The sequence below is a fragment of the Gossypium arboreum genome, chromosome 4 (assembly GCF_025698485.1).
Source record: "Gossypium arboreum isolate Shixiya-1 chromosome 4, ASM2569848v2, whole genome shotgun sequence".
NCBI classification, from domain to species: domain Eukaryota; kingdom Viridiplantae; phylum Streptophyta; class Magnoliopsida; order Malvales; family Malvaceae; genus Gossypium; species Gossypium arboreum.
This window is the reverse complement of record NC_069073.1, coordinates 20,846,007-20,872,684: the sequence shown is the minus strand read 5'-3', so window position 1 is coordinate 20,872,684 and position 26,678 is coordinate 20,846,007. Positions and strand designations below refer to the sequence as shown.

The window sequence follows — 26,678 nt, the reverse complement described above, 5'->3', positions numbered from 1 at the left end:
TAAAATGGTTTCCCTATCACATGCACTCAATCAACAAGTTAGTTACAATAATAATGTACCATGTAATTTGTCTTAGATGAGCTCATCATCTAACATTTTCATTTTTATATTTCATGTTAATCCCGTTGAGTTTCTTGGAAATCTCAATGGATTATCTATTTACCGTCAAGTCATAAAGCGATCATCTTATGTACGCATTCCTGCGAACCTCACATCTTACGGCGGTATTACCAGTCCAGGCTAAAATCCCTCGCATCGTAAACTCATAAGGTGAAGTCGGGATTACCAGTCCAGGCTAAATCCCTTATAGAGACAAACACCTTAAATGAGCTCGGATCTGAATTACAGTCCAGGCTAAATTTAGACCCTAATCGAATTACCCATCCGGGCTAAATCCTTAATGCACACATATTCTTCGGGAGGCTCGATCACTCAACGAACACCCGTCCGGGCTGGATCCTTTCTATATTTGAGATCAACTGATTACCCGTCCAGGCTAAATCCTTTCTGCAACACATGCAGGATCTCAAGTCATATGTAAACATGGTTCATCCATCGAACTTCCTTTTCAACCTCAACTAGAACAATTACCAACATGTTATTATTAAGAATGCATTTCATAGATTGTCATGCCATCATCAAATAAAATTATCATACATTCATAAATTATTCAATTAAGCATACAATGAGTTTACTTTGAGTTATTCGAACTTACCTAGTATTCGTCTCGATATCGTGTTTTGGTTATTCCGAAACCTTTCGTTTTCCTCGATTGACCTCCGGAATTTGTTCCTCGGGGTCTATAACAATAAAAATAAATCATTAATACTCACATTATATTTTTTGAGTCTTAATTTCACCCCTGGTCCAAATGACCGTTTTGCCCCTAACATTTCATATTTTTACGATTTAGTCTCTAGGCTCGTATAATGAAATGCATGCAATTTCTACCTTACCCAAGCTTAGCCGAATGTTTTTCCCTCTTATGATGGCCTACATTTTTCCATTATTTCTCATTTCTACCACACATTTTACACCTTTTGCAAAAAGGTCCTTTTAGGGGTTTTTCATGAAAATCACTTAGGAAAAAGTGTTTAACACACATCCAACTTTAATATTCCTCCATAAACCATCAAAATACAAGTAACTCATGCATGGGTAAATTTCCAATCATGAACCCTAGTATGAAATATGGGTAAAATTAGAGAAAGTAAGCTACCAAGGATTTTAAAAATACGAAGAATATTAAAAACGGGGCTTGGGAGCACTTACTATTTAGCTTGAAAATGTTGAAAACCCTAGCTATGGTGGCTTGAGAATTTCGGCTGGACAAGAGAGAAGAATGGCTGATTTTTGCCTTCTTTTCCCATTTTATTTCATTAAAATGCCAAATGACCAAAATGCCCTTTAAGCCATTTCTTTAGAATTTCATCCATACAAGCCCATTTTTGTCCAAAAACTTAGAAATTGGGAAAATTTCTCCCAAATACCTTCTAATTTATAATCTAAAGTAATTTCATACAAATTGTTTCTAGAAGCTAAGTTTTGAAATTTATTCAATTTGGTCATTATTTCCCAATTGGACCCCTTACTCAAAGAATATCTTCATGAAACTTTAACACATACATATTCTCATATTCTAAACCTCATAATAATCATAAAACAAATATTTTAATGTCAGATTTATGGTCCTGAAACTACTATTCTGACTAGGCCCTATTTTGAGATGTTACATCAAGTAAATAGGAAAAAAATAGGTTCTGCTGGAAAAATTAGCTGAGCTGGCTGAAGCCGATAGAGATGATAAAAATTTAGCCGAATTGATTGACACGAAAAGTTATTTAAATTTTGAGATTGAGAAAGATGAACGTTATTAGGAGTAGAGGGCTAGACTAAATTGGCTGAAATTTGGGGATAAAAATATTGCATTTTTCACAGTCAAACGTCACAGTGCCGAAGGACAAATTTTATTCATAGGTTGTAAACTAGAGATGTGAGAGAAATGGAGGCCTTGTAGGGAATCGAGGAGGCTGCACGATCTTATTTTCTAAATTTGTTTTCTGTAGTGGAGAGGGGAAATTATGACCATTTGATGACAGGAATTGATCAGTGTGTGCATCAGAAAGACAATCGACAACTTACAGCACCATACACAAAAGAGGAGATTCAAGAAGCAGTGTTTACCATGAGACTCACAAAGGCACCAGGGGAAGATGGATTACCAGACCTTTTTTATCAAAAATGTTGGCACATTATTGGAGAGGAAGTCACCTCTTTTTGTTTACAACTTTTGAATGGGGACATGGAGGTGAGTTCAATTAATTCTACTAATATAGTGCTTATTTCAAAAGTTTCCAATCCTTCTAATATGACGCAGTTTAGGCCAATTAGTTTATGCAATGTACTTTAAAAAATTTTGGCTAAGGTAATCGTAAATCAGTTTAGAGGAGTTATTGAGAAATGTATTGATGGTGCGCAGAGTGCCTTTGTGCCAGGACGATTAATATCAGACAATGTCTTATTAGCCTATGAAATATTGCATATGCTAAAACATAAGAGATCGGGGAAGAAAGGATATATGGCAGTTAAACTCAACATGAGTAAAGCATATGATAGGGTCGAATGGAATTTTATAAGGGAGATAATGATACAAATGGGATTTGATCAAAAATGGGTTGATGCTCTTATGAAATGTGTAACTACTGTTTCTTATTCAGTGGTCATTAATGGGCATATTGGATAAAAGTTTCTACCCACAATAGGTCTTAGACAGGGCGATCCTCTAAGCCCGTTTCTCTTTCTTTTATGTGGAGAAGGTCTTTCGAGCTTATTAAGACTTGCAACAAATGAGAGGTTTTTCAAAGGTGTTAAGGTTAGTAGAAGCGGTCCACCGATTTCCCACCTTCTATTTTCCGATGATTGTATTTTATTTGGAGATGCTACAACCAAGGGAGCATACTTATTCAAGGACATTTTACGTAAATATAGATCGTCTTCGGGTTAATGCGTGAACTTTGACAAATCAACAGTATTTTTTAGTAGGAATACTACGAAGAAAGATAGAAGATTAGTTGTCAACTTACTAGGGGTTCACAACTCGAATGAACCAGAAAGATACCTAGGGTTGCCCAGTATGGTGGGTCAGAGGAAAAATAATCTTTTCAAAATCTGAAGGATTGACTCAAAAACCGGATTGATAATTGGAGTAATAGGTTCTTATCTCAGGGTGGAAAAGAAATTTTTATAAAGGCCATTCTTCAGGCTATACCTACTTATATGATGGCTTGTTTTTTATTACCTAAAGCTTTATGTGATGAACTTGAAAGTATCATTGTGAGTTTCTGGTAGCAGAAGTGACATGGAAAAAAGGTATCCATTGGTGCGTTTGGAAAAACCTTTGTTTTTTGAACGAAAATAGTGGATTAGGTTTTTGAAATTATGGTCAATTCAATATTGCGTTATTAGCCAAACAAGGCTGGCGTCTTATTAATTATCCAAATTCGTTGTTGGATAGAGTTTTAAAAGTAAAATACTATCTGCGATCAAATTTTTTAAATGCAGAGTTGGGGAATTTACCTTTACTTACCTAGAAGAGTATTTGGGCTGTAAAGGGACTTCTCCAAAGAGGGCTATGCTGGAGAGTGGGCAGAGGGGATAACATTTTAATCCGGGATGATAGTTGGGTTTAGGGGATCGACAAAGTTGAAGGAAACAACAGACCAGAAAATGAGGAGCTATAGTTAGTTTCGGATCTCATTAACATTCCGAACAAAAAGTGGAAGACGGATTTGATTTACAATACCTTTTCAGCAGAAATTACGAAGAAAATTTCACAGATCCGACTTACAGAGACGGACCATGAAGATATTCAAGTCTGGAAAGGAGAACTGTTCGGGGAATTTTTAGTTCACAGCGCCTATAAACTATTACAAGGGGCTAATCCAGATCCTAGTAATTTCTTAATACAAACCGAAATTACAGATTTCTACAAAAAATTATAGGGTTTACAACTTCCTTCAAAAATCACTATAATTATTTGGCGAATCTCTTGGGATTTCATCTATCATCTAGCTAATCTCAGATATAGAAGAGTTTCTGCAAGTGACAGATGTCCTCGTTGCCGTTATTGAGTTGAAGATAGTCCTCATGTTTTTCGTCAATGCCCTGTATCAACAGAAGTCTGGCATTTTTTACATTTATCTTGGGTTATAAACAATATGAATCAAACTATATGGGAGTGGCTTACCTGGGTTTTCAAGAGAGGAACTGCAGAACAATGTCGCCTTTTCTGTATTACTTTATGGCTAATCTGGTTTTCCAGAAATCAGCTCATTCACGAGAGGAAGGAAACAACATGTAGAGAACTTGCTCATCAAATACAGGGGTATATGGCAGAAAATGAAGGGGTAAGAGAAACCCCAAATCCTTTTAATACAAACAAGAATCACAAAGGTCAGGAGGACATACCGAGAATAACGATCCAGTTTGATGCAGCGTTCGACATTCGAAACTTCAAATTAGCAACATGCCTGGTGGTTTAGGGCCTGACGGGCGAGCTCCTGGTCTTAAAATCGACCCTTCACAATAATGTTTCTTCCCCGTTCGCAGTAGAAGCGTTTGCATGTTTGGAAGGCATAAAGTTAGGGATATCAATGGGTATACAATCGGTTAAAATCATGGGGGATTCTAGAACAATAATTAAAAATGTCAAACGTCTTCAATAGATAAATCAGAGATTCGAGCGATCATAAAAGACATTCAGAACAAGAAATTTTATTTTCAAGAGATTACCTTTCAGCATATTCATAGATCAGGGAACTCGCAAGCACACAGATTCGCAAAGAATACTCTAGATAGAGGAGAGATCTCTTACCTAGTGGGAGAGGAGTTGAATCGGCATCCTTCCGACTTGGAGGGAAGATGGTCAAGAAGACCAGATTGAAGAAGGAGATAAGGAATCTGATTTCAAAAGTGATAGCAAATAAAAGCTTTATTCTTGATAATAGCTATGTCAGAACGGATGGGTGCTTTGAAATGACAAATCAATGAATGGTAATGGAGGCCAGCCGTTTGAATGGACTGGGTAGATATTTAGTTTCCTATTTTCCGTCAGAATCATTTAATGCTTTTTGTTTCCTTTAAGTTATGTTTATTTTATAGTTTTTTAGGAGGGCCCCATTAATAAACAAGTTAATGTGGCCAGATTTGAATTTAGTTATGATGTAATAGTACTGGGCCATGGGTCTTTATTGGGTCTTTTTGTTATTTTTTCTCTTCTTTTCTAATAATATACTCGGTCTATTGATTTCAAAAAAAAAAATACATTGACTATATTCATAAATGAACTAAAAGTGACTAAATTATAGCATATGGACTGGATCCATACTAGAATTTGACTTTTTTATATAAAGTTATTGATAGTTCAAAATAACATATTTGAGGTTACGTTACATGTGAAAAATAGGGTAGGGTAAAGGTAAGCACATTGTTAGACCATAATATAAATAAGGACAAAATAAGCTAGTTACCAAACGCTATCAACTCTGGTTGGTAGAATGTGGAATCATTTCTTACACCAACAGCCAATAAAAAACTGAGTTTGGAGGCCAAACATACGATCATATATTTTTAACTGACTTAGTGATCGAATCGGAAAGTGATGATAGTGGCAATTCTTGCAAATTTAGCCATCAAAATATGGGCAACCACATTAGATGCAAATAGAAGAAAACAAGTAGGAAGTTGAAAGACAACCAAAACCTATATCTACATGTCCATGGAGTTAAGGGTTAAAAGAGTTTATTGGTGATTGGGCAATGTCCATTTACTTATTTTTCTTGTACCAAATGATTCTCTTTAAAAGTGACGTGTTCAACCACCTTAATTTCTTATGCTTGATTTTGGAGCATGTATTTGACTAGTACAAAGACATACACTCTTGCTGCCCAAATGGAAGGCCGTAAAGAAGGGTACAACAACAAGAACAAAACATGATTATGAGGTAAGTGGACATCAGTACTCCCACTAACAAAAATTAGCTAATCAATTAGATGATGATGTGATTAATCATTAAGCCATGATTATGTGGCTTTTAATTTGATTAAAAACCCCTCATTCCATGCTAAAACATTTTGTGGGAAACGATGTATGAGGATAAGACACATTCCAAACTAAGACCAGACCATCCCCCTTGAAGTTGAAAATCTTCTCATCTACTTTTGGCTTTTCTCAAAATTTCCTCCTCTCTTTGTCCTAATGCTAGAAGAAGCCCCTCCCCCCTCCAGTATATATGCCCTTTGAGTTTTGAAAAGCAAAAAAAATAAAAAATGTTGATTTGGAGTATTAAATCTAATAATTTTTACTATTATATGGCATAAATAAACATGAGAAAAACTTTTTCAATTAAATTAATTTTGTAGGTGCCTTCATTTTAAAGATAGTAAAATTTTCAATTAATACAATAGTAAAAATTGCATGTTAGTTTGTTCAAAATTTATAATTCAATTATGATCTCTTTCGAAAATAATAAATTTATAGTTTAATTTCTTTAAAATTATAAAATTTTAAGTTAATACAATAATAAAATTACATTTTAATCCTTTCATAAATTTATAATTTACTTTTGACTCTTTAGAAAAAAATTATAATATTTTCCTTGCTTGACATGTTGATGAGGTTGCTCTACTGAGTTTATAAAGATAAATTGACAATCTTATGACTAAAAATACTTATAAAATTAATGATTGAATTAAAATTATTAAATCAAAAAAGATGTTTAAAATACATAAATGAAAACTCGGAAAAATTAATTAAAACATCATACAAAATGCAAAGCAACATAATAAAAATCGAGGATAGATAAAATTGAATGTTTTTGAAAAAAAAAAAACACATGTAAAGGCCTCCCTTGCCATTCCCACTACACCACTCACTAAGCAACAAGGAAGGGTGTTGTTTTGCTTTGGTAGGACATGTTTGGCTTTGTACTGTGTTTGAGCATAATAACAAGTTTTGGCCTGCTCCACTTCACATTGCGACAACACACACAGAGGGCTCTATCTCAATGCCTTGTATATGTATTTCAAGAAATTCCATATTCTTCTGAACCCTCCAAAAGACAAACAAAACAATGAGGATTGAGGACAAAACCAACATCATGTTTTGTTGCCCAATGCAAAGCTGCCTTACAAAAACCCCTTCAAGCCAACTACTTTAATTCCAATTCACTCAATTTCCAACAAAAACCTTAGACCACCACACCAACTATTACTAACCCCGCCTTTTTTACTCTTCTCAAAACTTTCCAAGGGTCTTCCAGGATTTTGATGAATTTCAAAGCCCATTTGGGGATTCTATATTTCTCTGTTTGATCAGCCCTTTTTTCCTGAGGAGAATTTGATCTACTTTTACTGGTAATTCCCTTGTCTGTGTTTCTTTATTTTGCTGCTTAAATTTTCTTTGATCATGGATTTTCCTCTGTTTCTCAGTTTGTTTCAGGAGGGCCTGAGATATGATTCCAGAGGGACCATCCCCAGTGACTTCATCACCACTTCAGTTCTTCCCCTGGATGTCACCCTCTCCTGGTATAGGATCCCCTTTCCCATGGCTATGGGAGCTCAAACCTGAGGAGAGGGGTTTATGGTTGATTCGTCTTCTTGTTGCATGTGCAAACCATGTAGCTGCTGGTAGTCTTGAGAATGCCAATATTGGCTTAGAGCAAATATCCCAACTTGCTTCTCCCGATGGAGATACCATGCAAAGAATTGCTGCTTACTTCACTGAGGCACTTGCTAATAGAATGCTTAAAGCATGGCCTGGCCTTCACAAAGCCCTCAATTCCACGAAAATATCATCGGTACCCGATGAAATTCTTGTTCAAAAACTGTTCTTTGAGCTGTGCCCTTTCTTAAAACTTGCATATATTATCACAAACCAGGCCATTGTAGAAGCTATGGAGGGAGAGAAGATGGTTCATATTATAGATCTAAATTCCTGTGAGCCTGCTCAATGGATCAATCTTTTTCAGACATTTAGTGCAAGGCCAGAAGGGCCACCGCATCTGAGAATTACAGGCATCCATGAGCAGAAAGAGGTGTTAGAGCAAATGGCACTTAGGTTGACAGAAGAAGCTGAAAAATTGGACATTCCATTTCAGTTTAACCCAATAGTTTGCAAGTTAGAGAATCTTGATTTAGAAAGTTTGCGTGTCAAGACCGGTGAAGCTCTTGCGGTCAGTTCGGTCCTTCAGCTTCATTCTCTCCTGGCAACAGATGATGAGGTGCCTAGAAGGAACTTTAACTCCCCACCGGTGTCTAAGACCCGAGTTTTGCAGATGACTCAACGTACTTTTGGAGAGTGGCTTGAGAAAGAACCAGCCCATATATACAACCCAAGTTCTGACATAGCATCTTCTCCATCATCCCTAGCTCCAGCTCCAAAAATGGGGAGCTTTCTAGCCGCTCTTCGGGCCTTGTCACCGAAAGTAATGGTTGTAACCGAGCAGGAGTCCAACCATAATGGTCCTACTTTAATGGAGAGGGTAATAGAAGCATTGAATTTCTATGCTGCGCTCTTTGACTGCTTAGAGTCTACGGTATCAAGAGCACCAATAGAGCGACAAAAGGTTGAGAAGATGCTTTTCGGAGAGGAAATTAAGAATATTATAGCATGTGAGGGTGGTGAGAGAAAGGAGAGACATGAAAAGCTGGAGAAATGGATCCTGAGACTTGAATTGGCCGGGTTTGGAAGGGTGCCATTAAGCTACCATGGCATGTTGCAGGCAGGAAGGTTGCTGCAGACCAATAACTACGATGGTTATAAGATGAAAGAAGAGAATGGGTGTTTGGTAATGTGCTGGCAAGAAAGACCTCTATATTCAATATCAGCCTGGGGGTTTAGACGCTAGGATTATGACTCATTTTATTTATGCCTGCCCTTTATCCTGCTCCTAGGTGTCTCTTTCTTTCTTTGATTGTAGTTTAATATGTATGTATATGAAAGACTTTTTCATTCTATAGTTACTTGAGAAAAAAATTTAAACATGTATCTCATTCATTTCTTTGGGCTGCTGTTGAGAGTTTTGAGTTGCAAAGGAAGCCATTAATGAGTACATGATGGCAGCTTGAGAAAAATAAAACAGCACATCTAGGGCTCTAAAGTCCTATTAGGATCATTCAATCAACATGCACATGCTGCATTAAGGGAATTGACCAAATCACAAAGCTTGTTTTCAAAGGCATTAAGGGGACGTAGCATGTATGATCCTCAATTATTGATCATCATCAGTTCATTTCATTTGATTATGACATTATTATTTTACCCTTTTATGCGCATTTTCAATCAGTAGCCATCTTATTTTTTACAAGAAACAATCTACATATGATAACATCTTAGAAAGCTCTACTGTATTTCTCTTCATTTCGCCTTTAGCACCTACGTTTGTCTATGCGTTAGGATGGAATTTGGATTATATTATTATAAGGTAGGTATAGATTTAGTTTGGTTCAAATTATTATTTTATTAATATTTAGAACTATAAAAAAAAAAAGTAAACTATCAAAATAATCACTTTTGTTTACCTTAAGTTACATTTTAGTCACTTATATTTGAAGTGTTACGTTTTAGTCACTTATGTTATTGCATTGTAACATTTTAGTTACTGAGCCGTTAACAGTGTAACTGCAAGCTGACGTGGCACGTTAAATTATTATTTCAAACAAAAATTTTAGATTAATTTATACAATTAGTCCCTATATTTTTTCGTTTTGAGCAATTTAGTTTTTTTCTTTGATTTTTTTTAACGTTCCTTTTTTTCTTTTTTTTTTCTATTCTCTTCTGCTTCTCCCTCCGTTTTCTCCCATTTTTCATTTCTTTTAATGTAGTTTTCTTTATATTTTCTATTCGTTAACATTAGTCCCTATACTTTTATTTTTTTAAACAATTTAACTTTTTTTAAGTGAGACAAGCTTGTGGACTAGTTTTAACAAATAAAAAATATAGAAAAGCTACGTTAAAAGAAATGAAAAAGGGAGGAAAATAGAGAGAGAAACAAAAGAAAATGAAAAAAAAGAAAGTTAAAAGAAATAAAAGAAAAAAAACTAAATTGCTCAAAATGAGAAAATATAGGGATCAATTATAGAATTTAACCCAAAATTTTCGTTAAAAATGATGATTTAGTGTGCTATATCAGCTTACCTGTTAACGGCTCGGTGACTAAAATGTTACAACATAATAACGTAAGTGACTAGAACATAACATTTCAAACATAAATGACTAAAATATAATTTGAGACAAATAAAAGTGACTATTTTGATAGTTTACTTTAAAAAAAATACTTTTTTAACAATTTCAAATAAAAAGTATAAATTTTAAAAGTAGTTAATAGGCCTGATAAGCTATGGTCTAAATGGTTTGTCTAATACTCTAATTTAAGGTCCAGAAAAGCCCAAATATCAGAATTAAGAAAAAAGAGAGAAAAAAAAAAAAGGAGAGTCGGAAAGAAAATCTGAAATTTCTTGCCAAATAATCTCTCTCTCTACTCGGTAGTCTTTATTCCTTTAACTGCGTTCATTTTTTCGAGCTCATAAAGGAAGTCAAACAAGGCGGTGGCTGATTTATAGGTAAGCTTCGAAAATCATTATTTTGAGTTGCTGTATTCTTATTTTAGTTTGTTTTCCAAGTTTTTTTCCTTTAAAATTTTTTGTTAGAATTTGAAGATTCTTGTGAGACTCTGTTTAATTTTAATTTTGGATTAGCAAAGACAAAGCCTGCCTCTGTTTTTACTTTTAGCTTTTATTTTTTTGGATTCAAGTAAAAAATGTTGAACCGAATCCATTTGTCGGAAGGTGTTTGATGCAATGCCAAAGTAATTTCTTTTATTGCTTTTACAGTGAAATGGATGATAAATTTGCTCAAGAGCTGTATTCAGAAAGTTTGCAGCTATCCAATTTACAATTAGGGCGTTCTTCGAGTACCAATGGTAATTAGTTAATGCTACCAATTCCATGGGTACCCAAAAGTTGTGCATTATTTAGTAGTGCTGTTATTTTATATGATTTCAGGTTTCAATAAGTCGGACATCCAGGATGAAGATGGATCTTTATGGGGTGGTTCTGATGAGGAATTAGATAAAACATCTGATTTAGACCGTGAATGGAAGAGAAGGCATGACCAATTCCACACGGTACTGACAATTCAGAATTTTCTTTTCCACTATTTGTTTAGTAATTGATGTCAGTTCTATATTGAGAATTTCTAGATTGGTTATCGTGATGGGCTGATAGCAGGGAAAGAAGCTTCTGCACAAGAAGGTTTTAATATTGGCTTTAAGCAATCAATTCCCATAGGGTACAACTGGGGCATAGCAAGAGGTGTTACCAGGTACAATGAAGAAGCGGATAAAATTTGTCATTCTTTTTTTATGTCTAGAATCTAGATTTCTTATACATTTTCTGCATGACATTACTCTGAATCTTATTTCAAATTGTGTTCTTTTTCTTGTGTATATGTGTATCTTTGCCTTTAAAAGCGCATTGGCTTGTCTTCCGGATGGGTTGAGGGAGAGATTGACTGAAACACAAGAGAATAGAGATAAATTCCAGGAGTTATATGAATCTGTGAATTTGCTTTCAGCTACAGATGCACTTAAGTTGTTCCATGATGATATTTTGACAAAGAAAGCTGTGGAACAGAGCGGGTCTACTGAGGCTAGTGTTAGTGTAGGTGGTGCACAAGAACATATCTCAAATTCTTCTAGTTTGGGAACTTATAGTACAAAGCTCCAATCACTGCTTCTTGAATCTCCTGAAATCAAAGTACAATTCTTCCATCAAGAGGCTTCAACTCCTGATCGTTGTTGAAACTGAATGTGAATTCTTGTTTTCATCCATGAAGCTCAGAACTAGAATAAGCGTTTGAATATTTGGTTAAAAAGTGCTTAGCTCTTGTTTGTATGTGAACATGAATATGAGGTTGACTATTTATGGCACATGTAGTTTCTAATAGACCTGTACAAATATAAACGTTTTCTTTTATGTAATGACCAAAGACCCAAAATTTCTAATGAACAATCGTTTTTCGAACTTCTGTTTTCTGTGCATTCTATGTGGGCCTGTCTTATGTATTAACATATGGTGCTTGACACTTGCAAGTTGTATAAAACATTTTTACAATGCTATGCTGCATTTGGATCTATCATAACCAGTATGTTTGCTTTTTATCATTATCAGTATTTTACCTCAGTTTTTACTGCCCTTCTCTTAATCTGTTGATTATCCTGGACTTAAGGAGAATGATATAGTTGACAATGATTATATTGTGGAATCCTCCATGTTGCATATTAATGTTTAATTATTTTGTTAAAACTAAATATCCATGTTCCTACTCTTGCATGTGAATCCTAAGAATAGTTAAATTCTTGTATGGCAATTGTAACTTGACATGTTTAGAAACAGTACATGAAAAGCATTTGATGATTTTTGGTATTTCTGGTGATCATAGTAGTACATAACATTAGAAATAGACATAATAGACCTCCAAATGATAGATATTATCCAGTTGAAAGTACACAAATTCTAGTAGTTGAACTAGGCACGCAAATTCTAGTAGTTGAACTAGGCACTCTCCACTCGACACATAACTTAGGAGAAACTGCCTCCTTTCCTTCAATTAACAATAACAAGGAATGGACTTGGAATAATGAGTTACTTAATTACCTCTATAAAATTATCAATTACAAGCTTGAATGGACTGTCCATGGCCAAAGCCTGTTGAAGTTTGCCTCAAATGAGTTTCACATTTAGTTCTTGGCTGGACTGTTTCAAAGGCTTCAACAAGTAATGCCACCTTTCGTTTTCTAGCTGGAGCAAGTTTGGTGACAACTTGTTGGAGTGCATGATCGAGCATCCATTCCTCTGCATTTTTCCTTTGATCCATTGGTTGATGCCTGAGATCAACGTTTTCTGCATCTGGCTCTGGAACAACAGGCAAGAAGTTTGGTTCTCGTGGGTTGAATTTCTTTTTCTCCTCATAGTTATCTTCATGTCTTTTGCACCCAATTTTCCATTTTCTGTCGTTATGATTTTCAGGCACTTCTTCCTTAGCATTGCTTCTAGTGAAGGAGAACTTGTTTCTTGGCTTGGGGCTGGTTTTAGTTTTATCATTTGCTGCAGGGTATGTTTCTGCCACATCCAATCCAGCAGTAGCACTATCCTTGAATTCCATTTTCCCAACTTCACTGCCATCAGCTAAACGAGTTTTATGCATCCTTGAACCATTATGCTCCTCTGGATCCATGGAAGTAGGAACTTTTAACTTAGCTTCTTCTTGATCTTCCTCTAGGGCACTCTGATTGTCTATAACATGTACATTCTTATGTTGGCTCTCTGACAGATGATCTTGACTCTGGGAAAAAAGGCTTTCTAGAGCAGTATCTCGAGTTGAAAACCTTTCATTGTCTTCTACCTCAAATTCATCATCTGCCCTTGGTAGAACATGAGATAAACCAAGGAATCCAATCAATAATTCGGAATAAGCTACTTTCTCTGCTTCCGTTTTGTCTCCCGTTTCACCACTTGGAAGTTTATTTTCTGGACAGAAATCACCGCTGGTGTCAATCTGATCTCCTTCCGTATCCCCCGGCTTCCAGACTATGTTGTAATCTTCATTTGTTTCATCTTGCTTCAACTTATTAAATGAGTGGAGCTGAAATTGCTTGGTTGATTCAAAAGCTTCTTCATTCAAATCAATAGTGCTGCTTTTTTCAGGAACTTCTAGTGCTTCAGAAACATCATTAACTGTTCCAGGAACTCCATTATCCAGCATTTTCTCCTTGCCTGGTGTTGGTTCCTCATGTAACTTCTTTCTTGAAGAAGCTGTTGTAAAGATGCCTATCAAATCTGTTTCAGTCTATTCTTCTTCCATGGCCGATACCTCCAACATGTCTTCAGCGGAGGAAACTTGGTTGTAGCTCAAGGTTTCTTCAAAGGCTTGTTCTGCTCTATCAGCCGAAACCTCCTTTGCAGTGTTGCTGTTACTTTCATCTGAATTGATCAGAATTTCATCACACAGATTATCCCTATGACTTTCTGACGAATCCCCAGTATCCAAATCAGATTCCATTGAAGAATGGGCTTCATAATCAGGCTCTGAAGCAGAAAATTGCCACTTTTCCCACTCCAAATCAATAACTTCAAACATAGCATGGTCCACGTCAACCCTTGAAGCGCTTTCGTGCTTATCACCTTTTAAGTTCAAGGGTGATGATTCTTCTTTAATCAGAACTCCTCTAGATTCTTCATCTGCGTCTCTTTGTTTCAGCTTTTCACTGATATCATCAATTTTGGAAATAATGTCACCACAATGTTCAATATTTTCATCAAAGTCAACCTCAAAGTCTGGTGATCCTTCAGATGAACTCTCTGAAATTAGCTCTACCCCTGTTTCATTGTCATATCCAGAATTATCCTTTCCCTTGGCCTTCATTTGTGTGCTTCCATAGGTTGCTTCAGCGTTATTTCCTTTGTTTTTTGCATAGATTTCAATGAAGAAATCCATGGCTCCCCCTTGCATCAAATGAGAAGGGGAGATATCCAAATCCACTCCATTGCTGGTGGGCCTGTCAGCAAAAACCACAGGCTCTTCGTCACCCCCCTCCGTTCCATCACCAGAAGGCTTTACTCTACGAGGGCTCAAAGCTTCCATCTTCATGCTTCTCTGGGTTTTCATAGAACGTCTCCTTGCTTTTAAGAAACATTTCAATGGAGGCAAAGGAGTATGGTGATGACCATTAAGGGAACAGTAAGTATATGAGCAGACCTTGATAATAGAAGTTCCCTCAGACTCAGTCCCATGATTCAGCATGAGATATGAGGGAAACTTTGAATCCTTTAAAGTTGAAGAACAGGTAGCCCTCTGTACATTCATATCTGCACATAGAGCGACCCTGGAACATTTTTTGGCGGAAGCTCTAGCCGGCTTGAAAGTAGGAGATTTTGTCAAAGTCCTCACTAGCTTCAAATTAGATGTCCTTGTTAGAGTTCTAGCACCAGCAGCCTTATTACAAGAATCAGAGCTGATAGAACCGGTTGAACATCTTCTATTTAGATTCTTGCTGTCTGAACCGGCTAGAGAACTTACCGGAGAACTCTCCTTTTTGGCCTTGGAACTGCTGGTAGACTTCATGTAGTTTGGTGATCCATCGACAGCTTTGATCACAGATTTATCCTGTGAAGTTGCAGCTGGAAGAACATTGAGAGGTGGTGGTTTTCCAGGTTGTGCAATGGTTTTCCTCAAAGGTGATGATGATCTTAGACTGCCTTCTGAGAGCTTAATTGACCTTGATTTTTTCATTTTTTTCTTCAAGTCAGTTGCTTGGTGCTGACAATATGATGGTTTGAGGCTTCCCAACAGCCTTTCTGATTTAAGGAGATCACCTTGGATTCCATTACCAAGTTTGTTGGGCACCTTTCTTTGAACCATCCTCGAAGGAAAACTTAGAGCATGGATAAGAGATCAGAACTAAGGTGGGATTATATTTTGCTTTCCATGGATGGATATTAGAGAGTTGAGCTGTGGAAGAAAAGTAGTCTTGTTGAGCTTTGTTTTCTTGGGGTTGAAAAATGACATCAAAAGGTGAAAAAAGAAAAGAAATTTTAGACGATCAAACAATATAAGATTCCTTTTTGATTTGGTTTGGTTTTCAGTGGGCGGCCTTTTGCTTAAATTGAACTGTGATTTGGCCGATGAAAACAAGTGTAAGGGGCTGATTTGCACTAACATATGTATTATCCTTTGTATTCATTCGTTTTAAGATGGTTCTTCCTTGATGCATAATTGAGATGCCACGTAATTTCCACATCATAATTGAGGGCAATTTGAATTGGAAATAAACATTTAGCAGATTTAAATAAATATATTTTATACCATAGGATTTCAGTTCAAAGTAATTTAGCCGTTAGTTTCCACTGCATGATATATAATGCCAAATCACCATCCATTTGTTGCAAGGAAACGTTACGTCAATCAATATAATAATTTATTAAATGAAGGGGAAAAAAACCCTAAAGCCAAAAAGAAGAAGAAGAAGGAAATTGAAATAATAAAGGCAATTAGGGTTTTAGATGGGGAGGCAGGCAAAAAAGGAGTTTGGGGAAGACAAAGGCAATAGTGGGTAAAAAGGGTAGTGATTGTGGGGGGGTCAACTTAAGAGCCTCTGGTTCAACTTCACGGTCATAGACGCTCCTCTCTCGAAATTTGAGGAAATATAAAAATAAAAGGGTCTCATAATAATCCTTTGTATTCCCACCTCCCCCCACGGCCCATGCCTGCCTATTTCAATTTGCCAAATCCATTCCAAGTTTCTTAATACAATATCACTCACCCTTTCACATTTATCATCTTTTTTTTTCTTTTTAATGAAAATTATTGTTTACTAAATTTATAAAAATTGATAAAATAATAAATATGATTTTATTTGAAATGATAAAATTGATAAGGTTTATAATGTATTGAGTTTGATGTCTATCATGTGCATGTATTTTTTAAATTTTATATAAAACATAAAAATAAAAAATAAAACTACCTTCAAAATAATATTTATTTCTTTATAAAAATAAAAAGTTTTTTTAGTAAATTTATAATATTTATCTATATTATGTAATTTATTTGATTGAATTAGCGCCATTAATCGGATTTCAATTCAATTGTAAAATTATCAAAAATCATATTTAAATTCATAGGTTTTATTATTTAATTTTTACTATTTTAATAAACTCATATTTAATTGTTCATTTTTTTATAATTTTATTCCATAAAATTTTGGCAACCGTGATTGTGGTATAATCTAATTTTATGTGGAAAGAATTATTCTTTGTTGGTCCCCATAAGAACAAATAAATAGCAGCATCAGTCCGAAGAAAATTTAATGGCATAGATTTTGAGCAAACATCCCTTGCAGGGTTTAAGGCCAGAAAATGGGACTGAATCTGTCAGCGCAGCTTCTTCAAGCATTGCATAATGATTGAGCATCATAAATGGATACAATACTACCAAGTTAGTATATTATGACTTCACTTGACCCCATTAACAACAACAACACTTCCTGCAAAAACTCTCATGTTTTCTTGTTCGCTAAATTATCCTTTTTTTTTTTTTTTTTTTCAAATTCTATGTTCAGCAGCACTAGTAACCAAACTGTCTTATAGTTTTATATGAAAATGAAAATATATAATGAAATTTATAACAATTATATTATATAAGTTGTTAGGGTAGATAAAGAAGGTGGTTGGTATTATATATGGTGCAAAGAGTCCATAACGATAGTAGTTTTAGAGTGTAAGAGATAATATTTGAGCAATGTGTGGGTTATATAGTTGATATCATATATATGACTTTTACTTTTGTTGGATATATACTACTATCAAACGAAATAATTAGCACTGACAGGATAAATAAACTGAGTGTAAATAAATAAAATATTCATTGTGCCATGAAAAAACCACTTTTTAGAAGTAGATCTATCTTAATTGGTATAATTGTTTAGTAGACGTCGTCTTCCAAGGTTAACACAGTACTTCAATATTCGTATACCCGAAAAGAAGGTGAAACACAAATGACATTGCTCTTCTTAGGAGGAATTGAAAAACAAAGCAAAAAATATAAAAAAGAAGAATGATCTACTATTTATACTATTTTTTGAAGGGACAAAATGATAAAATAGCAGTGCCAGTTTTCAAAAATAGTAAAGGATTTTCCCCAACCGAAAATATTTTGCAATATCTAGAACATTTTCTTCAACTAAAACAATATTTTGAAAGCAAAAAAATATTTCTGATAAAAGGAACAAAAAATTTATTAAAAAAAGAAGCACAAGCGATAACGTTGACACAAACACAGTGTAGCAACCCGTTTTTCAATGGTGTCGGAAACAGAGGTTTTGGGACCACAAATTCAATGCGTAAATCCGTAATAATTAGCATTTAAATTATATGGGTTAAAATATAATTTTATATTGAATTTTTGTTTGAAGAATTTTAGCTAATTGAAATAAATGGTTAATATAAGTTATTGTCCCAAAAGTCAAGTGATTTAAAAAAATGAGGCATCGGGACCTCGTTTCTGAAAACCGAGCTAGTAAATATTGTTATTAAATACTTATTGAACCATTGTATAGGTAAGTGAAGGTTCGATTCGGTTCAAAAATTTTATGGTTTAAATAGTTAATTTATGAAAAAGGATTGAATTGTAAAATATATAAAATTTCATCATTATTGATTTTTATTGACTTAAGGGTATAATTAAGATATGTTTAAGTATTTAAAAGTGAATAGACCATTTTTTTTGTTAGTGGGACAGTTAGTACACATTTTATTAGATTTTTATTTATTAAATTACATTTTATTAGATTTTTATTTATTAAATTAAACGTTTAAAATAATTAAAACAAATGAAAACATAAAATATACATTATGGTCATTTTCCTTATATTTTCCACCACCGAAAATTGAAGATAGAAAACACCATGGGAGAACCTTGAAGTTTCGGCCTTGTAAATTTCCTTGCATATCATTAATTAAATTGTACGGAGATTAATCAGGGAAAAGAGGAAATTGTTGATTAGTCCGTTCGAGTCAATCGAAAACATAATCTAAGTTCGAGTCAATCGAAAACATAATCTAAGTAAATTCATAGTGTAATGAAATGTATATCTGTTTTTCTTTATAATTATATTATTTTCCACTAGTTGATTGTATAAATGTGAAATTTTATTAGTTATATATATATTATTACATGTTTTGATTAAGTACAAATGGAAAATGAATATTTAGTGATGGTAATTCTTGTCATTTGCAAATTATTGAAATGAATGTAACAAATCTATAAAATGTGTACGGAAATAAGAAGCGCCTGTAAGTGATTGATCTATTGATATCATGAGTTTAAGGATAATGCCCGGTTGAATATAGTAAACGGTTAGGATGTGATTGACATGCCAATAGAGTTAGTACGTGCGCTTATATGGGATTGCACTTTGGTGCCTTTGATTGCATATTTTGTACCTCTTTTTGCACTTTGTTGCCTCTGTTACGCATCTATGATGCCTTTAGTGTGGTGTAGTTACTTGAATATCTGAGTCAAGTTACTATAGTTCATCGGGCTATGTGCTAATTGATCTATAACTTAATTACTTGCTAAATTCTATTGCATATTTATGGTGTTACCAAATGATAAATGTTACAATGAAATTCTTGTTTATAAATGTTGTTGGTTATATTGAGAAACTATGGTTGATGGAGTTGGTTAAGCCTTTTTGGAAGGTGTCATTTAAGTATATATTTATATAAGTAAGAATTTTTGGCTTGAAACTATTGTGGTACATGAATTATTCTGTTGAATGCTTTGATACTAATGTTAAGTGACATTTGTAATAATTGTCAGGGTATGGTTATGAAAGCTCTTTTAATATTAATTTATAAGTTATGGAGAGATAATATTGAAATTCATGAATCATATGGAGATGTTAAGTGATGAAATTGAATATTTGATGATTATGTATTTAAAATTTGTTTATAATAATATTGAAATGACAAGAAAGTTTATAGTTATAAGTATGAAACATACGCTTTGTAAATACGATATTCTTGTCACAATTATGTGTTTAAAAGAAATGAAATATGTATGTGAATTGACATGGTCAAATGGATGATACGTTTTACATGTTGAATCTTTCTTATTGAATGATACAAAATTATGTCATATTAAATGATTAAGATATTATAAGATTGATATGTGAAACATTCACTTAATTTTTTTAAATGTTTTGTCAAGAAATCGTATTAAATTTAGTTATATTCGTTCACTTAATTGTAAACCAAGGTAAGAGTTTTGTTTAAATACCTATAAACTTACTAAGCTTTATAAGCTTACTCTTTCTCTTTTCCTGCTTTTTGTAGCTTATTGTATTGAAGAATTGGTCGGTCAAATCAACTTTAGAGCTTACACTATCCAACCTTTTTTCGGTAGCTTTGTTCTTTAGCTATTTCGGTTTGTGGCATGTATATAAGATTTGAAGTTGTTAAAGTTACCATGTTCGTTGAATTGTAATTAAGCTTATATGGTTTTGGTTTGGTAATCTATGTTTGATGTTGATGATATTTTGAATGTGGTTATGTTTGGTACATTTTTTATTTGACATTGTTTTGGTTTGGTTTCTCTTATGATGTTGAAATATGGTCAATTTGGTAGGTAGTTAATGATAATGGATAAGTTTGAGGTGTCTTTGGCATGTGATTTGGTAATTCATGTTTTAAGTAAGTTTAATTGATGGTAAATGAGTTACTTGTGATCCAAGTAAGTTCAATTTGGTAAACTTACATTTGAAGGTTCAATTAGGGGCATATGGCCTGGGACACGACTGTCGCATGGCCATGTGCTGGACACGGTCTCTTCACACGGTTGTGTGTTTCAAAATAGTTTGTCACACGGTTTGTGACATGGCCGTGTGACCCTATTTCTAATATACACACGGTTTAGCACACGGCCTGTGACACGGTCGCGTAAGGGTATTTCAAATGTTTCATAGGCTGTCACACATTTGGCCACACAACCATGTTACTAAGCCACATGGCCTGAGCTTTGTCACACAGCCTTGTGACCCCTGTTTTCAATTTTTTTTATTTTGATACAGATTGATCCTTGATTGGTTCCAAAGTCATTTTTAGGTTTTGTATTGTAACACTACTAACCTGTATCCGCTATCGGAATAGGGTTACGGAGCATTATCGAAGTTTACATTTCAAAATAAACAAAACTTTTAAACATTTTAATTCATATTATAGCACCGCTTATTAATTCATATTATAACACCCCTTAGCCGTATTCAACACCAAAACAAGGTACGGGGCATTACCGGACTTATAACGCAAGCGAACATACAAATTGAGTCATAAATTTGCATCCAAATTAAAACCATTTATATTCAATCATAAAGTCCCTAATACGAGCCTACAAGGCTCAAAACATGCTTCGGAAGTGATTCGGGACTAAACTGAGCACTTAGGAAATTTTTATAAAACTTAGAAAATTTTTGCCATGTACAGGGGTCACACGCCCATGTGGTTTGGGACACGCCCGTGTGGTCACACATGCCCGTGTCCTTAACCCGTGTAACTCTCTGTTTTGTAAAACATGAACCAATTGAGGTCATAAAGCCGAGACACATGCCCGTGTGCTAGGCCGTGTGGTTAATTTAATTTTCATAAAATAGGTGCAGACTTTACATGGTCGGGACACACGCCCGTGCTTGAGCTGTGTCCCACACACTGCTGAGACACACGCTCGTGTCTCTGCCCGTATGCTCAATTCTGAGCATTTTGTTTCTCAAAATTAAGGTGCAGGGTGTAACACCCCTTAACCGTGGCCGTCACCGGGGTCGAATACGAGGTGTTATCGGGCTTAATTCATCATTTATACAGCTCAAACAATTTATTTTAAAACTCCTAGGCAAGCTGTCAATCTGCGTTATAGTCACTTAAAAACTTGTATCTTGAGTTCCGAAACTCGAAATCAAATTTCGTAATTTTTCCTGAAACTAGACTCATATATATATTTAATAAAATTTTTGTAGAATTTTTGGTTGGGCCAATTAGTACAGTTTATTTGTTAAAGTCTCCCCTATTTCAGGGTTTGACTACTCTGACCTCTGAGAATTACGACTTAGATATCTCCCTACACAGGGCTTCAATGCCTATGCCGCTTGTCCCTAATGAAACTAGACTCAATAATGAATCTGCACATATAAAGGATGACTTCTAATTATCTCTAAAAAATTTATGGTGAATTTCCAAAGTCAGAACAGGGGATCCAGAAATCGCTCTGGCCCTGTTTCACAAAAATTTAAACATCTCATAAAATATAGTTCATATGGTCGTTTCGTTTCTTCCATATGAAAATAGACTCATCCAGCTTAGATTACATAATTTATTCATTATTTAATTCCATTTTTACTATTTTTAGTGATTTTTCAATTTCACATCACTACTGCTGTCTGCATCTATTATTAGAGTAAATTTTACCTATTAGAGTAATTTAACATACATATCACCAAGTATGATCATGACTAGCCATACCAAAGGCTAATCATTACCAAGCATTTCCTTACTACTCAATGACCATATCATGAGTGTAACACTGGAAATGATTAGCCATGACAAACGGCATAATAATCAAATAGACTTTAACTATTACTTATAACTAAGTATCATAAGACCAAATCCAACTTGACATTTATGCCATTTTCGCATGGCTAAAAGTATACATACCAAAGTTCAAACAAAACATATTAGTCTATACATGCCGAAATGTTCTCTTAGACCAACTAAGAAGAAGATACCAAAAAGTTGCAAGCTGGTGTGATGACTTCGACGATGGTCCCGAGCACACAAAAATGGATCAAAGGAACCTAAATAAGTGACAAATAAACACACCAAATGAGTATATAACTCAGTAAGTCATAAGCATTACACTGCCGTCCATTTATAAAGTATCATAAAAGAAAACAAACAATGCAAGATTAGGTACTCCATCTATACCGACTATGCTATAATTTCACGCACATTTATCATTACATGCTCTCAACTAGCCAAGCCTCCATTGACATCTCGTATGATATTCGATATGATATTTGATGCATTTCCACACATCATTTTATTTTCGTTTAGATTATACTAATAATAGCATTTCATCTATTCCACAATAATCTTATGTTCCTAACTTCAAATATAATCACCACATAGGTTCAAGACTTACCAAGCTCAGTTACAAATATAAACATAACGTCTATTCCTCATGAACTCGAAGTATCTACTCATTCCGCTGTCCATGATCTACTTGATAAAGTCGCACACTTAACGTTAATTATTATTCGAAAATATATAGTAAGTCCGCACACTTAGTGCTTAATAATCAAACTCGCACACTTAGTGCTATACAATTAAACTCGCACACTTAGTGCCAATCTCATTATCGTAAATGTTTATACCCGCACACTTAGTGCCGAAATCAACAACTCAATACATCTCACTTCTTTTTACACTCGATAATTTTGTCACTACATGCATTTATATATCATTCCATTCGGCATAAGTACATAGGTATTATGATTATTTAAATCAATACAAAATATATGCTTAATAACTTACCTTGTGTTGGGTAAAACGGTTCCAACTCGGCTACTCGATGTTCTTTCCTTTGCCTTTGCTTGATTCTCCTCCTTTAACTTCTTGAGCTTAATCAATAAATTAACTAGTTTAACTGTCTTGCTAAATATTTATATCAAAATATTAATGATTTCATATCATAGGAGATACATGACTAATTCTTATCTTCCTACCATATGTTTTTGAGCTATTCGGCTAATAACCATATGCTATCACCCTACTATCAATAATCCAATCACACATGCATATATATAGCCGAATGTGCAAAACTTAGACTCAACATCACCTATGCGCTTAATTTGATGGCCGAATATGCATATATATATATATATATATATATATGATATCAACTATACTATCATCTTTAATTCATCTAAACACAAAATTCCATCTCATGAACACTTGACCGAATTTTTCCTAATCTAGCATGGCTTCACATCTATTTGTAACATCCTATAAATCCACATATACCACATTTCTACATAAATTTTCTTTCACTTTTCCACTACTTCCATTCACAACATCAAAAGCACCATACTCTTAGCATTTACCTCTTCCTAACCATATGCCATCTAAGTACCCCTTTAGGTAGAAAATTAACATATGGGTTGTAATAAGACATTGGCTACTAACTAGATTTTCACAAGAATTTAGTAAAAGTAACATAAATTGTGACAACCCGAATTAGGGCCTAATCGGAATAGTGTTTTCGTGACCACAAATTCGAGATAGAAATAATTGTTTTATAATTATTTTGGGGTTTATGATATGATTTCATGATTTCATGAAAATTTCGTGATGAAATTACATGCATTTCGCTTAAGTTGAGAATTGGGACTAAATCGAATAAATTGTAAAACTCGTGTTTTAGAAGTTTTAGTATGAAATTGCTTTGGGATATTAATTAGGAGGTCTTAAATAGAAATTTGACCCATTCTTAAGTTATGGAAAAAGTTGGACATGGAGGAATTTTTGAAAGTTTAGTAGTAAGGGCATTTTGGTCATTTGTATATTAAATGAAATAAAATGGGAAAAATAACACAAAATTGGTTATCATCTTCATTAGTTGCTGCTGAAAATTTCTCTCCTCCATAGCTAGGGTTTCTTCAACTTTCAAGCTTCATAGTAAGTGAATTCAAGCCCGCTTTTAATGTTCTTCACATTTTAAAATCCTCGTAGCTCGGTTTACTTATTTCTATCATTAGTTGAATTAAGGTTTATGTTTAAAATTTACCCATGAATGATAGGCATGTATTTTGTTGTTTGATGGTAGAATATGAATGTTTGAAGTTAGGGAACGATCTTTTCTAAGCGATTTTAATGAAAAGCGAGCAAAAGCGGCATAATCGATAAAAATATCTATTGTGCATAACTATGTGTTAGAGTGAGAATTTGATGTTGCCATAGAAAAGAAAAATGATCAGTAGGTCATTAAACATAAGAATAAGGGCTGAAATTAAATTTCCGAGCCTTGGGGCAAAATTGTAATTTTGTAAAGTTAGGGGCAAAATGTAATTTTTGTAGAATGTGATTTTGGATTAAAATAAATAGTTTGAGTGTTAAATGAGCTAAATATGTTGATATAGATCAAGAAAGGCGTGGAATCGACCTCGAACGGGGAAAGGAGAAAGTTTTGGACTAAATTGCAAAATTCCCATATTTTGCACCGAGGTAAGTTTGTATGTAAATAATACATAAATTTCATTTACATTTTATATTTTAGCCTATTTTATATATATTAGCTGATGTTGAAGTATAAATAGACTATTGAAAGAATGGAAATAAATAATAGAGAGAGAGATCCGGTTGAACATTCGAAAAAAAAAAATCGAATAAAATAGATGGTGCGTAGCTAGGTCACATGTATGGTGCCGAGTGCACATCATGTGTACAAGAAGGCTACGAGATACTATATAGTAGCTAGGTCACATGTGTGATACGGGATGTATCCCATGTAGACAAGAGAGCTACGTGAGAGATAAATGTAGCTAGGTCGCATGCGTGATTCCAAGTGAAGGACACCATGTAGACAAGAGAGCTACGAGACAAATCGGCTAGGTCGCATGAGTGGTACTAAGTGTTCACCATGTGTACAAGAGAGCCAAATTAAATGAAATATTATGGTAGGGCTGTGTGCTGAAACCATCAAGTATCGAGGATTAATCCGAATTGTTCAACGGGATGGTTTTGTGGTGACATTGTAGTCGTGGACCTACACTTGTGATGCATGAAATGTGGTGAAAATGATTTGTGGTATATATATATATATATGTAAATTAAAATGAGGTTAGTATAAAGAATGTGTGAAAGAGTGAAATTAGCATTGAAACTGTTTTGGACAGTAGCAGTGACGTGACTTTGAAAATTCACCAAAAATATAAGGAATTTAATTAGAGGTTTAATGAGATGTTAAATTAAAGCTTAATGAGTCTATTTTCATATAAAAGAAACAGAGAAAGAAAAGGAATTCTATATTTCAAGATATTTACAATTGTGTGACACCTGTTTAGGATGACTATGTGATCCCCTGTTTCAACTTTGAAAAATCATTAAAAATTGTAAAAAACAAATTAAGAAATATAGTTTATATGCCTAAATTCCTTATTGAGTCTAGTTTTAAATGAAACAGGTTTCATGGTTATTTGAATTGTGTATTGAGAGAAATTAAATTCGTAATGAACAGAGGTCAGATCAGTTGAGCTGTGTAATAGGGGAAACTTTAACTAATAAACTGTACTAATTGGCTGAACCAAAATTCTAGAAAAAATTAGTAAAAATTTTATGAGTCTAGATTCAGGAAATTTTACGGATTTGAATTTCGAGTTTCGTAACTTGAGTTATGATTTATTTAGTGATCATGACGCAGGAGGGACAGCTTGATCAAATTGGAGTATACAATAAAATTAAAAATATGATATAATTGAGTTATGTTGTAAACATATTAGATTTCTTATTTGTTATTTATATACTTACTTACTAAGCTATAAGCTTACTTTCTTTTCTCTCCTTTGTCTTATAGTGTCGTCCAGCTAGCACAGGAGTCAGAGATCGTAGAAGATCTACCCGCACTATCAATATTCTTGGTATCTGAACTCAACATTTTGAAATATGGCATGTATAGCAGACTTAGTTATTTTGTTAAGTGTCCTAATTGTCTAGGCTAAAATTACTACTTATAGTATCAAACTAATTATTTTGTATGAAGCCTTTGAAGTTGGTTTGTATTGTTAATGGCATATGTTGTAATGATCAAATTGCACGTCATATTTTTGTTGGGTTTTGTTTAATAGTATATACTATAATTTGTTAATACCTCGTACCCTGTTCCGGTGAAGAATACGGGTAAGGGGTGTTACATAAATCCTACCTTAATCAACCCCTTTTGAGTTGGCCGAATGTCTAGAGCATTTCTTCCTTCCTTCTCCTAACTCACGGCAATTGCAAAAAAAAAGAAAGAAGATGAAT

At 34.2% G+C, this 26,678-nt stretch overlaps 3 protein-coding genes and 1 long non-coding RNA gene across 4 annotated transcripts; 2 read left to right on the top strand and 2 right to left on the bottom strand.

Annotated features, from left to right (window-relative positions):
• Positions 1-3,787: 3,787 nt before the first annotated feature.
• Positions 3,788-5,058, bottom strand: LOC128291515 (uncharacterized). The gene is made up of 2 exons (XR_008281339.1): positions 4,247-5,058; positions 3,788-4,164 (listed from the first exon to the last, which is right to left on the bottom strand). It is a non-coding gene; the product is annotated as an uncharacterized LOC128291515 (long non-coding RNA).
• Positions 5,059-7,103: 2,045 nt separating this feature from the next.
• LOC108459640 (scarecrow-like protein 3) lies at positions 7,104-9,041 on the top strand. The gene is made up of 2 exons (XM_017759041.2): positions 7,104-7,412; positions 7,488-9,041. Exon 2 carries the CDS (start codon positions 7,511-7,513, stop codon positions 8,903-8,905), a length of 1,395 nt encoding a protein of 464 aa, XP_017614530.1. The 5' UTR covers positions 7,104-7,412; positions 7,488-7,510; the 3' UTR covers positions 8,906-9,041.
• A 1,390-nt stretch (positions 9,042-10,431) lies between these two features.
• On the top strand, positions 10,432-12,080 carry LOC108457792 (protein YAE1-like). Its single transcript, XM_017756938.2, has 5 exons — positions 10,432-10,619; positions 10,890-10,978; positions 11,061-11,182; positions 11,258-11,379; positions 11,528-12,080. The coding sequence occupies exons 2-5, from the start codon at positions 10,894-10,896 to the stop codon at positions 11,856-11,858; spliced, it is 660 nt and encodes a 219-aa protein (XP_017612427.1). The 5' UTR covers positions 10,432-10,619; positions 10,890-10,893; the 3' UTR covers positions 11,859-12,080.
• A 385-nt stretch (positions 12,081-12,465) lies between these two features.
• On the bottom strand, positions 12,466-15,917 carry LOC108459209 (uncharacterized). The gene has a single exon (XM_053027134.1). It carries the CDS (start codon positions 15,475-15,477, stop codon positions 13,906-13,908), a length of 1,572 nt encoding a protein of 523 aa, XP_052883094.1. The 5' UTR covers positions 15,478-15,917; the 3' UTR covers positions 12,466-13,905.
• Between the last annotated feature and the right edge of the window lie 10,761 nt (positions 15,918-26,678).